General features: G+C 37.2%; 1 protein-coding gene across 6 annotated transcripts in view; it reads left to right on the forward strand.

Moving 5' to 3' along the window:
• The window catches only part of CTNNA2 (catenin alpha 2), a 1140635-nt gene that overhangs the window by 869049 nt on the left and 256215 nt on the right, over window positions 1–15371 (forward strand). For all 6 annotated transcript variants that reach the window (XR_006606450.1, XM_045079083.1, XM_004742297.3 and 3 more), the window contains exon 9: window positions 10670–10822. Coding sequence is in view for 5 of the 6 variants with exons in the window: in XM_045079083.1 (XP_044935018.1) it covers window positions 10670–10822 (153 nt within the window). In the remaining variant the exon portion in view is untranslated. The remainder of the gene's footprint in view (window positions 1–10669; window positions 10823–15371) is intronic.

Raw genomic sequence — 15371 nt, forward strand, 5'->3', positions numbered from 1 at the left:
CCAAAAAAAAAAAAAAAAGTATGCACTGTAATGAGTATGTTAATAAGCTAGGTGGGAGAGAGTCCTTCCACAATGTATATGTAAATTAAATCACCATGTTATATACTTTAAATATCTTACAATTGTATTTGTCGGTTATACCTCAATAAAGCTGAAGTAAAAAAAGAATTAACATCTATCCATTAAAAAAAATCACAGAGATCTCCTCTCATTGGAGATTAAAGTTGGACATGCAGTCTTCAAAGTCTCGTCTAAGTTTAAGCTTCTGTGATTCTTGTTGGCTGGGGAGAGCCATTTTTTCTTGTTCTGTCTTTTTCAGGGAACTGTTTCATATTCATCAAATGGTTGTGGGTTTTTAGACTTTGTGCAAAACACTTTGCAGTATCTATTTGAAGGTGGCTCGATATACATCATACGCTCCTCATGTCCCACCCTGTAGGCAGACAATTTCTGGTCATTTGAGACAGTCTATTTTTCTTTTCAAGTTTGTGAGTTAAACTGTGTCTGTCCTTTCATCACGGTGCCCTCCTGCGAAATAAGGAAGTGGATTGTGAGATTAGGTACCATCCATCGACTGCATTCCTTTTGGTTTGCTGAGGAAAACGCCGTTATTTACATTGATGAATAGCCTTAATTGGGTAAAATAGACTGGTAGTGCTGAGCTAATACCTTTAAATGTCTTGTCTTATGCAATTAATATTCCCTTGTCACACATACATTTAAACAGTTGGAAGAAAGCCTTGTGTTCTTGACTCCTGTCAGACTTAACAAATGATTTTGTCAAGTCATTCCTTTCTGCCCTGGTTGATTGATAGCTAAATTTTGGTCTTCTAGCTTATGTAAAAAGTGTTAACTATGCCTTTCAGCTTGTAGGCAAGGGCATTTAAACCATTCTAATAGTCAATTTACAGAGGAATTACATTGCCTGTTTACTGGAGGGGTCAAAAAATGTGCCCCTGTTCATCAGGGCCACAAATCACAGGGCCCATGAGCTAATAAAGGCAGTATTTATGAGTCCTTGCATTTGCCCTATGATACCAAGTTCAAGGTGCCCCGGTCTTGGCTGCTGAGGGCTTTGGCTCCCAGTTTTGGGTGTCCCTTTGCTTATGGACTATGTAATAGGTAGATATAGTTGGCATGAATAAGGTTTGATTCTAAAACCCTTAAGAATGAGAATGAAATTTAGAATGCTAGATTGTTACAGGACTAAATTTCCTGTGAGGATTTCAGCGATCTCTCTGTTAATAAGGCAGATCTCTGCTAACCTCTGCTGCCACCTGGCTTATAGATGGTCATACATACCATGGTTACCATCTCCGAGCATGCAAAGTGGATCCCAGTCATTTCTGGGAGGAGTCTCACTTCCCTTGGCTTGAGCCTTTGTTGAGAATCTCACAACTGACCGTTTTAAAACACTGTAGCCAATAAGTTATGTTAAGATAGCTACATAGAGCACGCATAACGCATCAATATGTTTTTGCAATAGATAGATCTTGAACCATGAGTCCTCCATCTTTTTTTTTTTTTTTACAGACTCCTAAAGCCCCAGGAAGTCACAGAGTCTCTTAGTGAGTATTCAGCAGGTCCCTTTCAGCTCCTGGAGGGGGGGATTCATTAGGACTCAACGAGAGGGACCACTGATTCCCTCTTGTGGTGTTCATCTGCCACTGGTTCTGTTCTTTCATTCTCTCTACTGTGGTTTTCTTCTTTGTGCTCTTATGATCTTGGGGAAGGCTTTCAGAATTCTTTATGCATTTCACTCATTAATCAGGAAGCAGGATCACACGTGTGCCTGCAATTTTTTACGCCACCATCATATATACCGTTGCTTTTGGTTAATAATGTGTGCAAAGCCGGCACAATGTAGACACACATTGTGTGTATTAATTTAGAGCACGGATCCTGAGGCAAGGCTGGGTTCAAATTCTGCCACTGCCACATATTTATTGGCCCTATGAATGTGGGCAAGTGACTGAATTCTATTGCCTCAATTCCTTTACCTATAAAATGGAGAAAATCATAGCCAGCTCTTTTCAGAGAAAAGTTATTCTAAGCATTCAGAATAGTGTCTAGCACGAAGTAAGCATTATAAAGTTCTAAAATATGAAATACTCATTTCGCCCAGTCCTCTACGGCTCTCCTCCTTAGCCCTTTCCTCCATGTCCCACTACTGCAGTTGACTTCTGCCTTCTCCATACACCCTCCATCTGCCAACCTCTCCTTCGCTACCTTGTACTGCACTCAGCAACTTTGGGGTCCATGTTCCACTAACATTTTTTCCCCAGCACCAAGGGAAGCTGTATACATGCTGGCTTGAGGCACCCCTGAAGATCCACAATAATCCCAGCATTCCCTTGGATGATAAACAAGGGAATGCTTCTTCCAACAAAAGCAATTGCTCTTGCTTATTGTAGAGGAAGAAAGGGCCACAAATCACAGGGCCCATGTGTGGGCAGAAAAAGGAACCAACAGAAGGAGCCAAGCGTCTGCTCCTATTCCTCAGGATGAGCCCCAACCAACCACCCTTCCTTGTCTTAGTCCCCATGACTTCTCTTAAGTACAACTTTTGAACTAAGGGATCTGTTAAATCTATACAAGTAAGAAACTGCAGCTGTGATATTTTTAAGCATGGTGCATGGCTGTATCATGAAACATATACAGCAGACTACTGTTAATCTAGTGATTCTAGTAAAATAACTGAATTAGAATGACACCAAACTAGTTAACTGATTGATCAGAAATGCATTTTGATGATGTCTGCCCAAAAAGATTATTAAGTGAACACAAAAACTTATTCTAATTAAACATGCATATTATTTTATCAGTTGTCTCTTGTTACTATTGTGCCATATAACATTTCGGTGGCACAGAATAATAACATTTATTTCTAATTAGTCTGGGGTAGTCACCTTGGTCAGGCCCTCTCACGTGTCTGGGCTCAGTTGCTCTTGACTGACGTAAGATGGCCTTCATGGGGATGATTGAGGTGACTCAGTTTTATTCAGCACTTTTGTTTTCCTTCTTGGGAGACAAACGTCTAGCCCAGGCATGTCCTTCTCAAGGAAATGACAGGCAAACAAGACTGAGCAAGCCCCATGGTGAATAGGCCTTTCAACCCCCACCCCCGTAGGTATCATGACAGCCAACATCTATTGGCCCTAAGTATGTCACTTGGCCCAGCCCAAAATCAGAGAGGGCATTCGTTGCACAGTTACATGGTAATGGGCGTGCGTATGAGAAGTAAAGAATTGGGGTCATTAATACAGCAAATCCACTATAACTACATAAGTTGGCCTCAGTGCTTCTTATTCCATTAAGACATGTTCTGACTTCTGTCTTGGCTGTATTAGCACTCCTAGAGGAAAAATCTAGAGGACAAGAACTGTTTATTGGGCTAAACTAAACCACCACATGTCTGCTGTTGGGACCATGCACGTAGGTATTGCTAATGATGATGGCTGTGTTTTGAATTAATCCAGTTCAGCCTGAGTGGGAGAGGGGGGCATGGAGAAAAGCATGAAGCCTGATAACAGTTCTGTTTTTTTCTTTTTAGAAGTAATTGGTTCCATTAAGTAAAGAAGCTAGTATCCCAATTAAAATGATTTTGCTTCATAGTAGATAGTGCCATCAGGATAATGAATAGAATGACCAAAGAATTTTGTGTTTCTCTTACAAAGGAAACAAAATCAAGTAAAACCAGTGTTATTCTCTAAGTGCTCTTCAACAGCATCACAGATATGCCTCTGCTCTCTCTATCTGCCCCCACCTCCAGCTCAAACAATGAACAGTGCCTTCATTACCAGTGAATAGTGTGCACGGATGGCACCTTAGCTTAGTGAAGTGGTCTTCTGTGGGTTACTGCACTGACTGATTACCTTAATTGACCTTCAGCCTGGCTAAAATTTGCCTGACTTAATGAGGCTCAATTTTTCTCAAGCCTCCTAGGCTGGATGGCTCCTGGCCCAGACACTTTGTTGCTTTGCTTTTTCATTTTTAATAACAATTACACCCCAAAGCTTGGGGAAATATGGTCAAATATGTCAGTAATCATGAAGAGCCCTGAAAGAACCACATCCATGGAAAGATTTAAAGTTTCAAGGTTTTGAGCCCTTGTAAAATCACCCTCTACCCCAGATTTGACCTTGGTTGGTATGGCTTGCAAAATTCTAGTGAAGAAGCTAATATGGTTAGCAGGATTTTTCTAAACACCTGTCTAAATGACAAGACAGATGTTAAACAGTCAGACATTTGTTAAATGTCATCAGCCCAGCCTAGACGCTTAGGTGTTAACTTTTATTTCTAAGAGTCAGGATGGCAGTGGATTGCTCAGACATACACAGATAATTCTGCCGAAAGACTGAAATGCAAAAAGACTTAACTTGCAGAGAAATTTAAGCAAAGAAAGCGTTCACATTGCAGGAGAAATGGGATTGATTAGTGTGAGCTGCCTGTTGTGAGGAGGATTATGAAATAGTATTTGAGATCAGCATAAAAGAATGCTGTGATTGATTAATCATGTCTGGCATAGGCATAGAAAGGAAATGTTGTAGTGTACTTTCCGTTCCTGTCCTACTTCATAGTTTCTGAGCTTGTTCCTTATAAACAATGCTTCATCTTTAATTATCTCCTATATCTATTTTGTCCACCTTCTGCCTATGCTTGAGTAACTGGATTATTGTTCTACCAGACCTATTCTTTATTGGCCATCCTTTTGATTTCGTCCTCGGAATTCCCTTCCTGTGTTTGGGGGATCTTCTCATTGTATGAATTTTGGTGTAAGAAGTCAAATGGTCAGTATATTCATTTTCACAAATGCTTTCCCCCAGTACCTTCTTTTGTCACCCTTGCAACTAGGTGTTGTTGACATATGACCCTGGATTATATTTCACTCAGATAAAAATCAAGTGCATTTGCCTAAGACTTTGAATCAAAAGCTAGTATCACAAAAGCACAAGGTGTTCTAACATTTCTGAATTCTGTCCCTTCTTTGAACTAGCAGAACAGGCTTTCTGCTTAAATCTGCCAGAATTAGCTTCTAATGTTTGCAACAAAGAACTTGACTGATGCGATAGGTCTTCTAAGGCAGTGCTCCTCAAACTTTATTGTGGAATCACCTACGCATCTTATTAATATGCAGATTCTGACTGAAATGCAGGTCTGGGATGGGGCATGAGGTTTGCATTTCTCCTAGGAATTGGCAGTTATGTGGGCCTGTGGTTCAGCCTTTCAGTAGGAAGGATCTGAGGAAGGAAAGGCAGCCTTAAAGAAGCCAGAGTGGGCAGGAAAGAGGAAAAGGGGGAAACATGGGGTGCCTGGGTGGCTCAGTGGGTTAAGCCTCTGCCTTCAGCTCAGGTCATGATCTCAGAGTCCTGGGATAGAGCTCCGCATTGGGCTCTCTGCTAGACAGCGAACCCGCTTTCCCCTCTCTCTCTACCTGCCTCTCTGCCTACTTGTGATCTCTCTCTCTGTGTCAAATAAATAAATGAAATCTTAAAAAAAAAAAAAAGAAAAGAAAAGAAAAGAAAAAAAAATAGAAAAGGGGGTAAAAAGGAATTTTGTTTCAATGTATTCTAGTTAGTTAGGGTAGACCAACTAATGAACTTCAAAATGTGCAAAAGCCCCAACACAGTAAAATTGCATTCTTAATCATGTAACAATACTGGGCCAGTGATAGAACACTGGGAAACTCTCCTTCATGCATTCAAGGGGTCAGATTGATTGTTGGAGCAGGGGTTGTCCGCCTTCAGTTAAAGAAAGAATCCCAGGTCACCTTGGATGTCATATCTGGATTCCACCCAGAGAACATGGGAGGAGTGTACATTAGAAATGTTTGTTTCTTTTTTTAAAGTTTTTTATTATAAAAAAGAACACAGATATAGGAATCCACACACTATGAATATAAAGTTTCTTAATTACTATTATCTGAATGCTCACAACTACTATGCAGGTCAGTAAATAGGATTTTGCCAGCCTCTTTAAACTCATTTCTGTGAGTGGCACCTGGATGGCTCAGTGGGTTAAGGCCTCTGCCTTCGGCTCAGGTCATGGTCCCAGGGTCCTGGGATCGAGCCCCACATCGGGCTCTCTGCTCGGCAGGGAACCTGCTTCCTCCTCTTTTTCTCTCTCTCTGCCTACCTGTGATCTCTATCTATCAAACAAATAAATAAAAAAATCTTAAAAAAAAAAAAAACTCCTTTCTATGCCTCCTGTCTCCCTCTAAAAGTAACCATTATCCTGACTTTTAGAGTGTTGACTTCCTTCTGTTTCTTTGTGGTTTAATCACCCTAATGTACATCATCAGATGGTATAGTTTAGTTTTGCCCACATTTTGGGATATATCTCTTTAGTCTCTTAATCTACTGCATCCTCTTTCCTCCCTTTCTCTTGCTTATAATCTATCTGTTGAAGAACACGGATGGCTTGTACTGTAAGTTTTCCACAGTTTGCATTTGGCTGATTAGATGCGTGTGGTACAGTTCCATATGCTATTCTGTATTTTCTGTAAATCACTAGGGGGATCTTCTACCCATTTCAGGTTTGATCCCTTTGACAACACTATAGTTGGCATTGTGCTATTTCATCAGAAGGTACATAGCGTCTGGTTGTCTTTTGTGTGTGTGTGTGTGTGTGTGTGTGTGTGTGTGATACTTTCAACCACTGGTGTTCATTGCCTTGATTTTTTAATTCATTAAAGGCTGCAAAATGGTGGTGTTCTATCATTCTGTTTTCATTTAAGTGAAGGAAGTTTAAAACAGTTTCTTCATGAAGAAGAAAGAAGAACTTTATATAGGAAAGGCAAGATATAGTCTTGATTCTTTCAAGAGAAATGAATCAGTTCCTTGTCATCTTTTAACGGTGACCAGCTAATTTTTTCTTTTCCTGTTTTAGTCATTATAAACTTCTGTATTTAAATATATTTGATGGGTTTCAATCCACTGGATTTTTTTGTGAAATTCAAATTGTCTAATCTTTGGCCAAGTGGGAGGCTCCTGAGTTATTTTTCATGATTCTAGCTGTCTTTGATAGCTCTTTGCTATTTGGCATGATAAGATATTTCAGTCCTCTTGGTGTATTTCAGCCTCAGAGTACTATTTCCTCAAGAAGCCCTGGTCTGTTTTAGTGGAAAACTGTATTTCAAAATGTTCATTGTTACTGGGTTACCCATTGTTTTTAAGCCTTTTCACTGGATAGAACTAGGAAATAGTGTGTGTTTAATTTAAAATCTTGTGTTCATATTGATATTTCTTCAGATCTAGGATTATAGGGTATTTCCTAAACCCCTTCTGTATTTTATCTTCTTTCTTCTACACCAATACTCCTCATTAACAAGGACAAAGGAGATAAGAGATAAATCTTCCTAATTATTTGTTTTATTCTACCTTTGAACACAATAGTTAGGAACAATAATATTCATATTATCACTATAATTAAAACTATATACAATGGTTAAAATATTTTTGTATATCCTCTTCCCTTTCACTTCGCATTTTTATTGTGTTGTACAATGTCTTCACTGTCAGAGCATGTAATTACTTCATATGATCATCTCTCTCTTTGAGTCTCCATATATTCTTAGTTCTATCAACAGTGTATATCTAATGCTCACTGTCAGTTTCATATTGATAATTTTGGAGTTATTTTGATTGTTAAAATTCCTTCTCTAACAGATTCCCTGACAAAGTCTTATGGGAATAATATTTCCTGAGTTCTTGCACATTGATAAAATTTTGTCTATGCCTTATATTCTTCAAAGTCAGTTTTGCTGGCTATAAAATTTTTAACTCACATTTTTTTTCTCAAGTGTCTTAAATTAAGGTATTTCATTTTCTTCTGGTATAAAGTTTTGCAATTGAAAAGTCTGAATATCATCTAATTTCCTTTTCCTTATAAGTTATGTGTTCTATTTTGCTAAACACACAAGAACTCCCTCCAACGTTTAGTTTTTAGAATCCAGTTATTTTGCTAGACAATATGCTTCACTCTTCTCAGGTACATGATATGTCCTTTCAGAATGTAGTTTATATTATAGGAAGGTTTTTATGAGTTATAATTTTTAGTACTTGTTATGTTTTCTTGTTTTGATTTTCTTTTTCATGGACCTCCGATACCCATATACTAATTTTTTTTATATATCTTCAATATTTGTCACTTTTTCCTCAAATTTTTAAAGATTTTTAAAATCTTTTGGATTTATTTATTTATTTTAAGGATTTATTTATTTATTTGAGAGTTAGAGGGAGAACAGGGGAGGAAGAGAGAAACTCAAGCAGAGTCTAATGTGGAACTGGATCTCACAACCCAGAGATCATGACCAGAGCCCATGATCTGAGCCAAAAACCAAGAGTCTGATGCCTAACTGATGATATCACCCAGGTGCCCATCTTTTGGATTTTAAAATGTTTTCCTTCTTTTCTCTTTCCACTTATCTTAAGGCATTTGCTATTGTATTTATTCATTCTTTAGTTTTTTTTTTTTTTTTAAGATTTTTTTCCTTTTATTTATAAATTTTTCTTAAATTTCATGATCTAGGGACACCTGGGTGGCTCAGTCAGTTAAGCGTCTGACTTCAGCTCAGGTCATGATCTTGGTGTCCTGGAATCCAACCCCAGGTCAGAGTTCCTGCTCAGTGGGGACTCTGCTTCTCTCTCCCTCTGCCCTTCCTATCCCTTGTTCATGCTTCCTCATTCCCTCTCAATTTCATATGAATAAATAAAATCTTTAAAAAAATTTTATGACTCATTCTATAATCTTTTCTTTTTCTAATTTATATCTTTTTTCATGTTTTATATCTTTTTTTAGTATATTTGAATTTATTTGAGATAGTTTACAGTTTGAATCTTTATAGGTAAATGTTTTTGGCATACTTTCAGTGTGTGTTAGGATGTGTGTCTCATGTATCCTATTTTTTTATTCTCATTTTTCTTGTAATAATTTTATATGAGTTTTTACTCATATAATTTTATGTTGGTATTTTAAGTTGGTATTTTTTTTTAAGTTGCTCATTTTTATGTGAAACCAGTCTCCTTGAAAGTTTAGAAAGAGACTTGAAGCACTTAGCTATTCTAGCTTCACAGAGCTCTCACTTCTATTATTTTTGCGTGATGTTAAGAAATATGGTGGCTTGATTGGTGAGATAGCCTGGCTCTCTGCTCCTCTCCCCCACTTCGTCTGGGCCTTCTTTTTCTTTTATCTCTATTGTCCCTGTCAAGTTTAATTTTGATTATACTCCCAATGGTTTCTCCTTCATGTGGGACTCTGTCCTGGAAGACAGCCATGGCAGATCAGTTTCAAGTGTTTACTGCACTGTCCCCTTGAGACCTTCTTATGGGGGCTCTGCCACTTACTACCCTATGATTGCAGACAAGTTATTTAACACTTCTCAGTCCCATTTTCTTCATTTGAAAAACTAGTATAAGAATAGTGCCTATTTTATGGTGTTGTTTGGGGGATTAAATGATATTATATATAAAGATCTTACTTGAGTGTCTGGTACATTGTGTGTGGAATATATGAGCTCACCAATAGCTCACATTATTCCTGAGCTGTAGTTTAACACACGCTGCCAAATAAGTAGCTGACTAATGTTAACTTCGCATAGGCTTTATATATTTTATGTAGTGAAATATCAAGCCCAATTCAGAGGTAAACCAAGCTAAGTTATATATACACACATACATATTTTATGGTAATTAACACAAAAAGGAACTGAGATTTGCTCAAAGTCTTCCTTCTTTTGACCAACAATAAATATGTATGTATCAGCCTACAAAAGATTTGCCTGCATACTCCTGAATAGGTATACTTATTTGGAAAACATGCACATTATTTACCATCTTCTCGCATTTATTTGGGTGTTTTCTCTGTGTTATACATCCTGACAATAATGAGCAAAGCAGCCCTGAGGTGATTTTCCAAGTATGGTTTCTTTTTTCTTTTCCCCACGTAGCTGCCCTGCTTCCCATTTTAACAATGTGGAAATGATGCCAATTATGCATTATTAGATATTTGGGTACATTTGTTTTTACTTACCTTGAAGAATAAGTCTAAGTACTTCTTTCTGGAGCATTGCAACTATATCATCATAGCACTTTGAGATTATAAGAGGTTTCATGTTCCTACCAAATCAGATTCAAACAATGGATGCAGAAAGGGCAGGCTACTGCAAAAAGGTGAGTTTTAGGAGGGACTTCAAGGCTCATCTCTTCATCTAAAGTTCTCTACACTTGCTGATTGATGCCTAGATTTTTCTTTTTTCTAAAGAGCCTTGAAATGAGTCCTGTGTCTTTGAGCTGTATCATGATTCAAAACTTTCTGAAGGGAGACATTTAAGCCAATGAAGAAGGAAAATAGACTTTTGATAGGAAAGGGCCAGGCCTATAATGTATGAAGCTACAGACCATATATGTAACTTTCAAATTGACATATAATACAGTTAATTCAGAAGCATCTATGTCATCTCTCTTTGTTTTCCTTTGATATGATATGCACTGGGAAAATTAAAAAGAGTTGAAATGTTATTTCCATGGATAATGAGAACTGGGCATGGTTTAGAAAAATTTTTTATTCTCAGGCAGTAATTTAATCCATGTTGATAAATGAGTAATAGAGTCATAAATATACCATTCTTCTATCCCTTAATTGTGTGTGTTTGTTTTTGTTTTTACTGCAGCTTCGGAAAGCAGTGATGGATCACATATCTGATTCTTTCTTGGAAACCAATGTCCCTTTGCTAGTTCTCATTGAGGCTGCAAAGAGTGGGAATGAGAAGGAAGTGAAGGAATATGCCCAGGTTTTCCGTGAGCATGCCAACAAGCTGGTGGAGGTGAGTAAGGAGAAGCCTAAAGAGTAGAATATATTGTTGGGTTTAATCCCCATATATGGCTCTTGGAATTTCGGTAGATAACCCTTCTGTGGTTTTCCTCAAGAAATAGTCTTGGAACCTATCTTTCTTTTACCTTCTGATGCTTATTCTATCCCTTGCAGAAGAGGCAGCTTATCAGTATTCTCTCCTTTCTCTATCTCACAATTCTATAAACATGTTCTGGAACATATCTCCTAATTTTCCTGAACAATAGGTAGAGGCTGAGAGAGGAGGAATAGAAGGGATGCTCCAGAGTGCTGAATGCCAGCTTTCATTTGAGGAATAGAATTAAAATTGCCAAATGGAGGTTTCAACACTATACCCTTTTCTTCTTCCTTATTCCCCTCCATGCCCTGAACCTAGATTACCTGATCACATTATGTGTTTATGAAAAAAGCATCTCCAAAGAGATACTGGGATTTCTGATGAAGGATCTTGAGGCAGTAGGATGAGTCCAAGTTCAGAGTCCTAAATATATTCTGTGCATTAGAGAATCCTGTGGGAGTGGTTTTATAAATGCATAATTATGCTATGTAATACTAAAAAAAATACTATTTAAGACAAACAAAATAAAAGTGAAATGATAATCAAACTGCTTATATCTAGGAGCTGAAAACCAACAACTTGGCAAAGGTTGGATTTAGTGATGTGGGACTTAATAGAAACTTAATGTTAAATAGGAAGTATGTCTGTGCCAGAGGAAGAGTTTAGAAGGGGAAAAGATCCTGGCAAATTTAGGGAATAGTTATTAGGACCAGGCTCTGAGCACTTAAAAACAACAACAAAACTCTGGTATATCTCCACTTTAATTTAGGATAAAATGAAATTACTCAAAATGACAGGCAACTTAAATGCAAGCTAAGAATAAAATAAATTATTTCTTGTTTTCTTCAGATGGCAAAATTAAACACTGAATAAATATATCAAATGTAAAATCCTTTCCGTTTTTCTTGGAGTAAGTGATAAGGTTGTGTTCCGATGTAATCAAGGCCTAAGCACAGACTTGGCTTGCTCTTTGGTTACTCCAGCACTGCTGTTTCCCCTGGGACTGAATACACCAGGCCAGCCAGAAGTCCTCTGGCAAGCCCAGAGGGAGCCCCTGGTCCTCTAGGACACAAACTGAGCCATTGTTACCCATGACAGCAGTCATCAAGTTGAGTGTGCAAAACCCTAGGCCACAATAATGAAATTCTTGAGCTTCCCTACATAACCCTAGTGTCTTGAGGCAACACCAGTCTGAAGCTAAAAATAGACCTACTTAATGGCACCAAGGCAGTCTCTTGCTCTTGCCTACGAGGCAAGCACTCCGTCATTCCTCACATTCCACCTACATGTCCCTGTTCACTTGGCAATTGAGGAATCTAGTCTTCCCAAGACTGACCTTGGAAGCCTTGGCTACTTCCTTGTTTTAAGAAAGAGAAGGTATAAAAAGGGGAGGGGTAGAGTGGGAAGGGGAGGAGGAAGACGAAAAGAAATAATGTTGAATGAATGCTACAAAAGTTTTAAATATTCATATATAAAAAATAGTAGTATTTACATTGAGATAGATCATTGCATTTTTGTAACTTCAGTGTTTACAAGATAATTGCAGAATTTATAGAAAACATTAATTAATGGTGTGTTACAGGCATGGTGGACAGAAAAAGGGACATGTGTTTAAAGTTGTGTGATAACCATATTCTACTTCCAGTCTTGTTTGTGTTACTCTGTAATCCTATATATAGCCTCATTTGAGTTAATGCTTGTGGTTCAAACTTGATGGCCTGTGTAAATGTGAGCCCAAAGTAGCCCTCATGTCTCCTCATTCTCCCTTCTCCTGTGATAGACTTTGGACCCATTTACTACATCCCCTCATCCCATCTATAGGATTCACTTGATCCTGAACTTGTGGCAGAAGCAGCAGCTCAGGTCAGTCAGAACTCCGTGTTTCAGAAAATCATTGCTTCCTTCAGTTATTCCCTACATTACCCCTAGGTGGTTACTACAGCCAGCAGCATTTTGGAAGGTCTTGATGCCTAGGAGATGAAGGGACTGAGATGTGGGATTAGCCTCTGTTTGACTGGAGATGACTGGAATAAAAAACATTTCTATAGCTTATGTCCTTCAAACAAGTGCTAGATTGCTGATGCATACCTGTTAAAAAATGCTGGAGCACTAGACTGAGAATCACTAGTTTTCTCATTTTGAAAGTACTTGTATAGAAATGGACATCTTTCTGGGCCTTGGTGTTTATGTCTATAATGTGAAAAATTTGGTAAATATATTGATTTTATATCCATTGACCTTGATAATTCATCTACTAATTCCAGAAGTTTGACAGTTTCCTTTTGGATGTTCTGTATATACAATTGACCTGTCTGTGAATTATAATCATTGTAGTTCTTCTTTTCCAATTCTTTTACCTTGTTTTTTTTCCTTCTCATTATTACACTAACAAGGACCAAAGTATAATATTGTGGAAATTAGTATTTTTGTTACTTCTAGAACTCCATGAGAACATTTTGATGTTACCATTCATTCTATTGTTGTTGTAGACTTTATACAGATATTTTTATTTGCTTAATTTAATTCTCTCTTATTCATTCACTAAGATTATAAAATTGTTTCAAACAAGTTTTCTGCACATTTTGAGACAATTACATATTTTTTGTCTCCTTTAATCTCCTTCAGAAGTGTTGATATCTAAATTATGCTTTCCCTCAAAAAATGAGTAGAAAATTATTTTTACTTTTTAGACATGAATGAGTTAGATTGCCATTACTTATTATTATTTCTTTTTAACATTTGGAGGAATTCACTGACACAGCAATCTAAGCATAGGTGTTTATTTGAAGAAAGGTTTTCAAGTTGCAGATTCAATTATTTTTACTAAACATAAGACCATTTAGATTTTCCATTTCTTTTCAGGTCAGCTTTAATAAGTTATAGTCTAGGAATTTGTTATTTTTATTTAATTTTCTAATTGTTTGATATAAAATTATCCATAATATTCTCCTTTTAAAAATAATTTGTATCTGCATCATTATTTAACAAATTTTTTTATTCCTTATAGTGATAATTGGTACCTTCTCTCTTTTTTTCTTGCTTAGTTTTGCAAGAGGTTTATCAATTTAATAATATTTTCTATAATGCAAGTTTAAGCTTTGTAGATTTTCTTTGTTTTCTATTTATCTGTTTATGCTGTTATCTTCATATTTTTTCTTCTTTCTTCTGGTATATCTTACTGTTTTTCTAACTTTTGGAAAATAAATAATTACATCATTGATTTTTAGCCTTTATTTTAGTAATATATGCATTTAAGGCTTAATTTTTCCCTAAGCTATGCTTTTATCCGGTTATTTTCTATTGACCTAGTTTTCAGCTTACTCATCCTGCTTCCATCTGTGTCCAATATGCTTGAAACTGATTTATTGTATTCAATTATTTTTAAATTTCTAGTTAACTTTTTTCATTGATTTCAGTTCTCTAGTACATTCATTATGTGGTCCCCTGTTTTAAAGAGATATGTTAATCATAGTTATTTTTAAAGTCCAAGTCAAAGAACTTTAATTTTGGGGTCAATTTTGTTTCTGTTTTGTGGTTGCCCCAGAGAGGTTATCTCTTCCCCAGCCACACACAAAAAATGGCTTGTATTTTAAGACTGATGATGCAGCACACCTAGGAATAGGGTATGAACAGGTTTATTCATCACAAAAAGGGACTTTTGAGGACTAGCAGAGCAGGCACCCACGCTAGTCCATAGTAGTTTCAGCACAAAGAAGAAAAAGTGGTTTTGGTTTTTATCATGTTAGGGAGGTGGATTGGGGTTGAGACCTCTGTGTGGGAGCTGGGTGTGAATGGTTCAAACTTCCCTACTGGCATCAAAAAAAAAAAAGGTTGGATTTCTTACTGCTTGTGCAGTTGTGGGGCAAGATGGAAAGGAGAGAGCTGGGGCTTAAAAGCTGTCAGCCATCAAACATTCAAAATGGAGTAAAAATCTTCGTTATGACTCACCCCTGATGTTTGATGGATAACTGGAATGTGCCATGTTTCATTTAATTGAATTTGAATTTGTTTAAGTAAGCTATTATGGAGCTCTGTGAGGTTTCCAAAATAGAGACAGATTTTATCATGGTGTCTGTTTTTATTACTTTATTTTTATCTTGGTTATGGATTTTTTAATTATGTCAGCTATTTTTTTATTAAATGGCCAACATTTGTATGGAAAAGTATAAAGGGTCCATGTTGTAGTATGTTTGGGCTGCTATAAGAAAATACCACAGGGGCGCCTGGGTGGCTCAGTGGGTTAAGCCGCTGCCTTCAGCTCAGGTCACGATCTCAGGGTCCTGGGATCGAGTCCCGAATCGGGCTCTCTGCTCAGCAGGGAGCCTGCTTCCCTCTCTCTCTCTCTCTGGCTGCCTCTCTGTCTACTTGTGATTTCTCTCTGTCAAATTAATAAATAAAATCTTAAAAAAAAAAAAAGAAAAGAAAATACCACAGACTGGGTGGTTTATAAACAGAAATTTATTTC

This window comes from Mustela putorius, unplaced genomic scaffold, assembly GCF_011764305.1.
Source record: "Mustela putorius furo isolate JIRA1106 unplaced genomic scaffold, ASM1176430v1.1 tig00000281_pilon_pilon_pilon, whole genome shotgun sequence".
Lineage (NCBI taxonomy): Eukaryota > Metazoa > Chordata > Mammalia > Carnivora > Mustelidae > Mustela > Mustela putorius.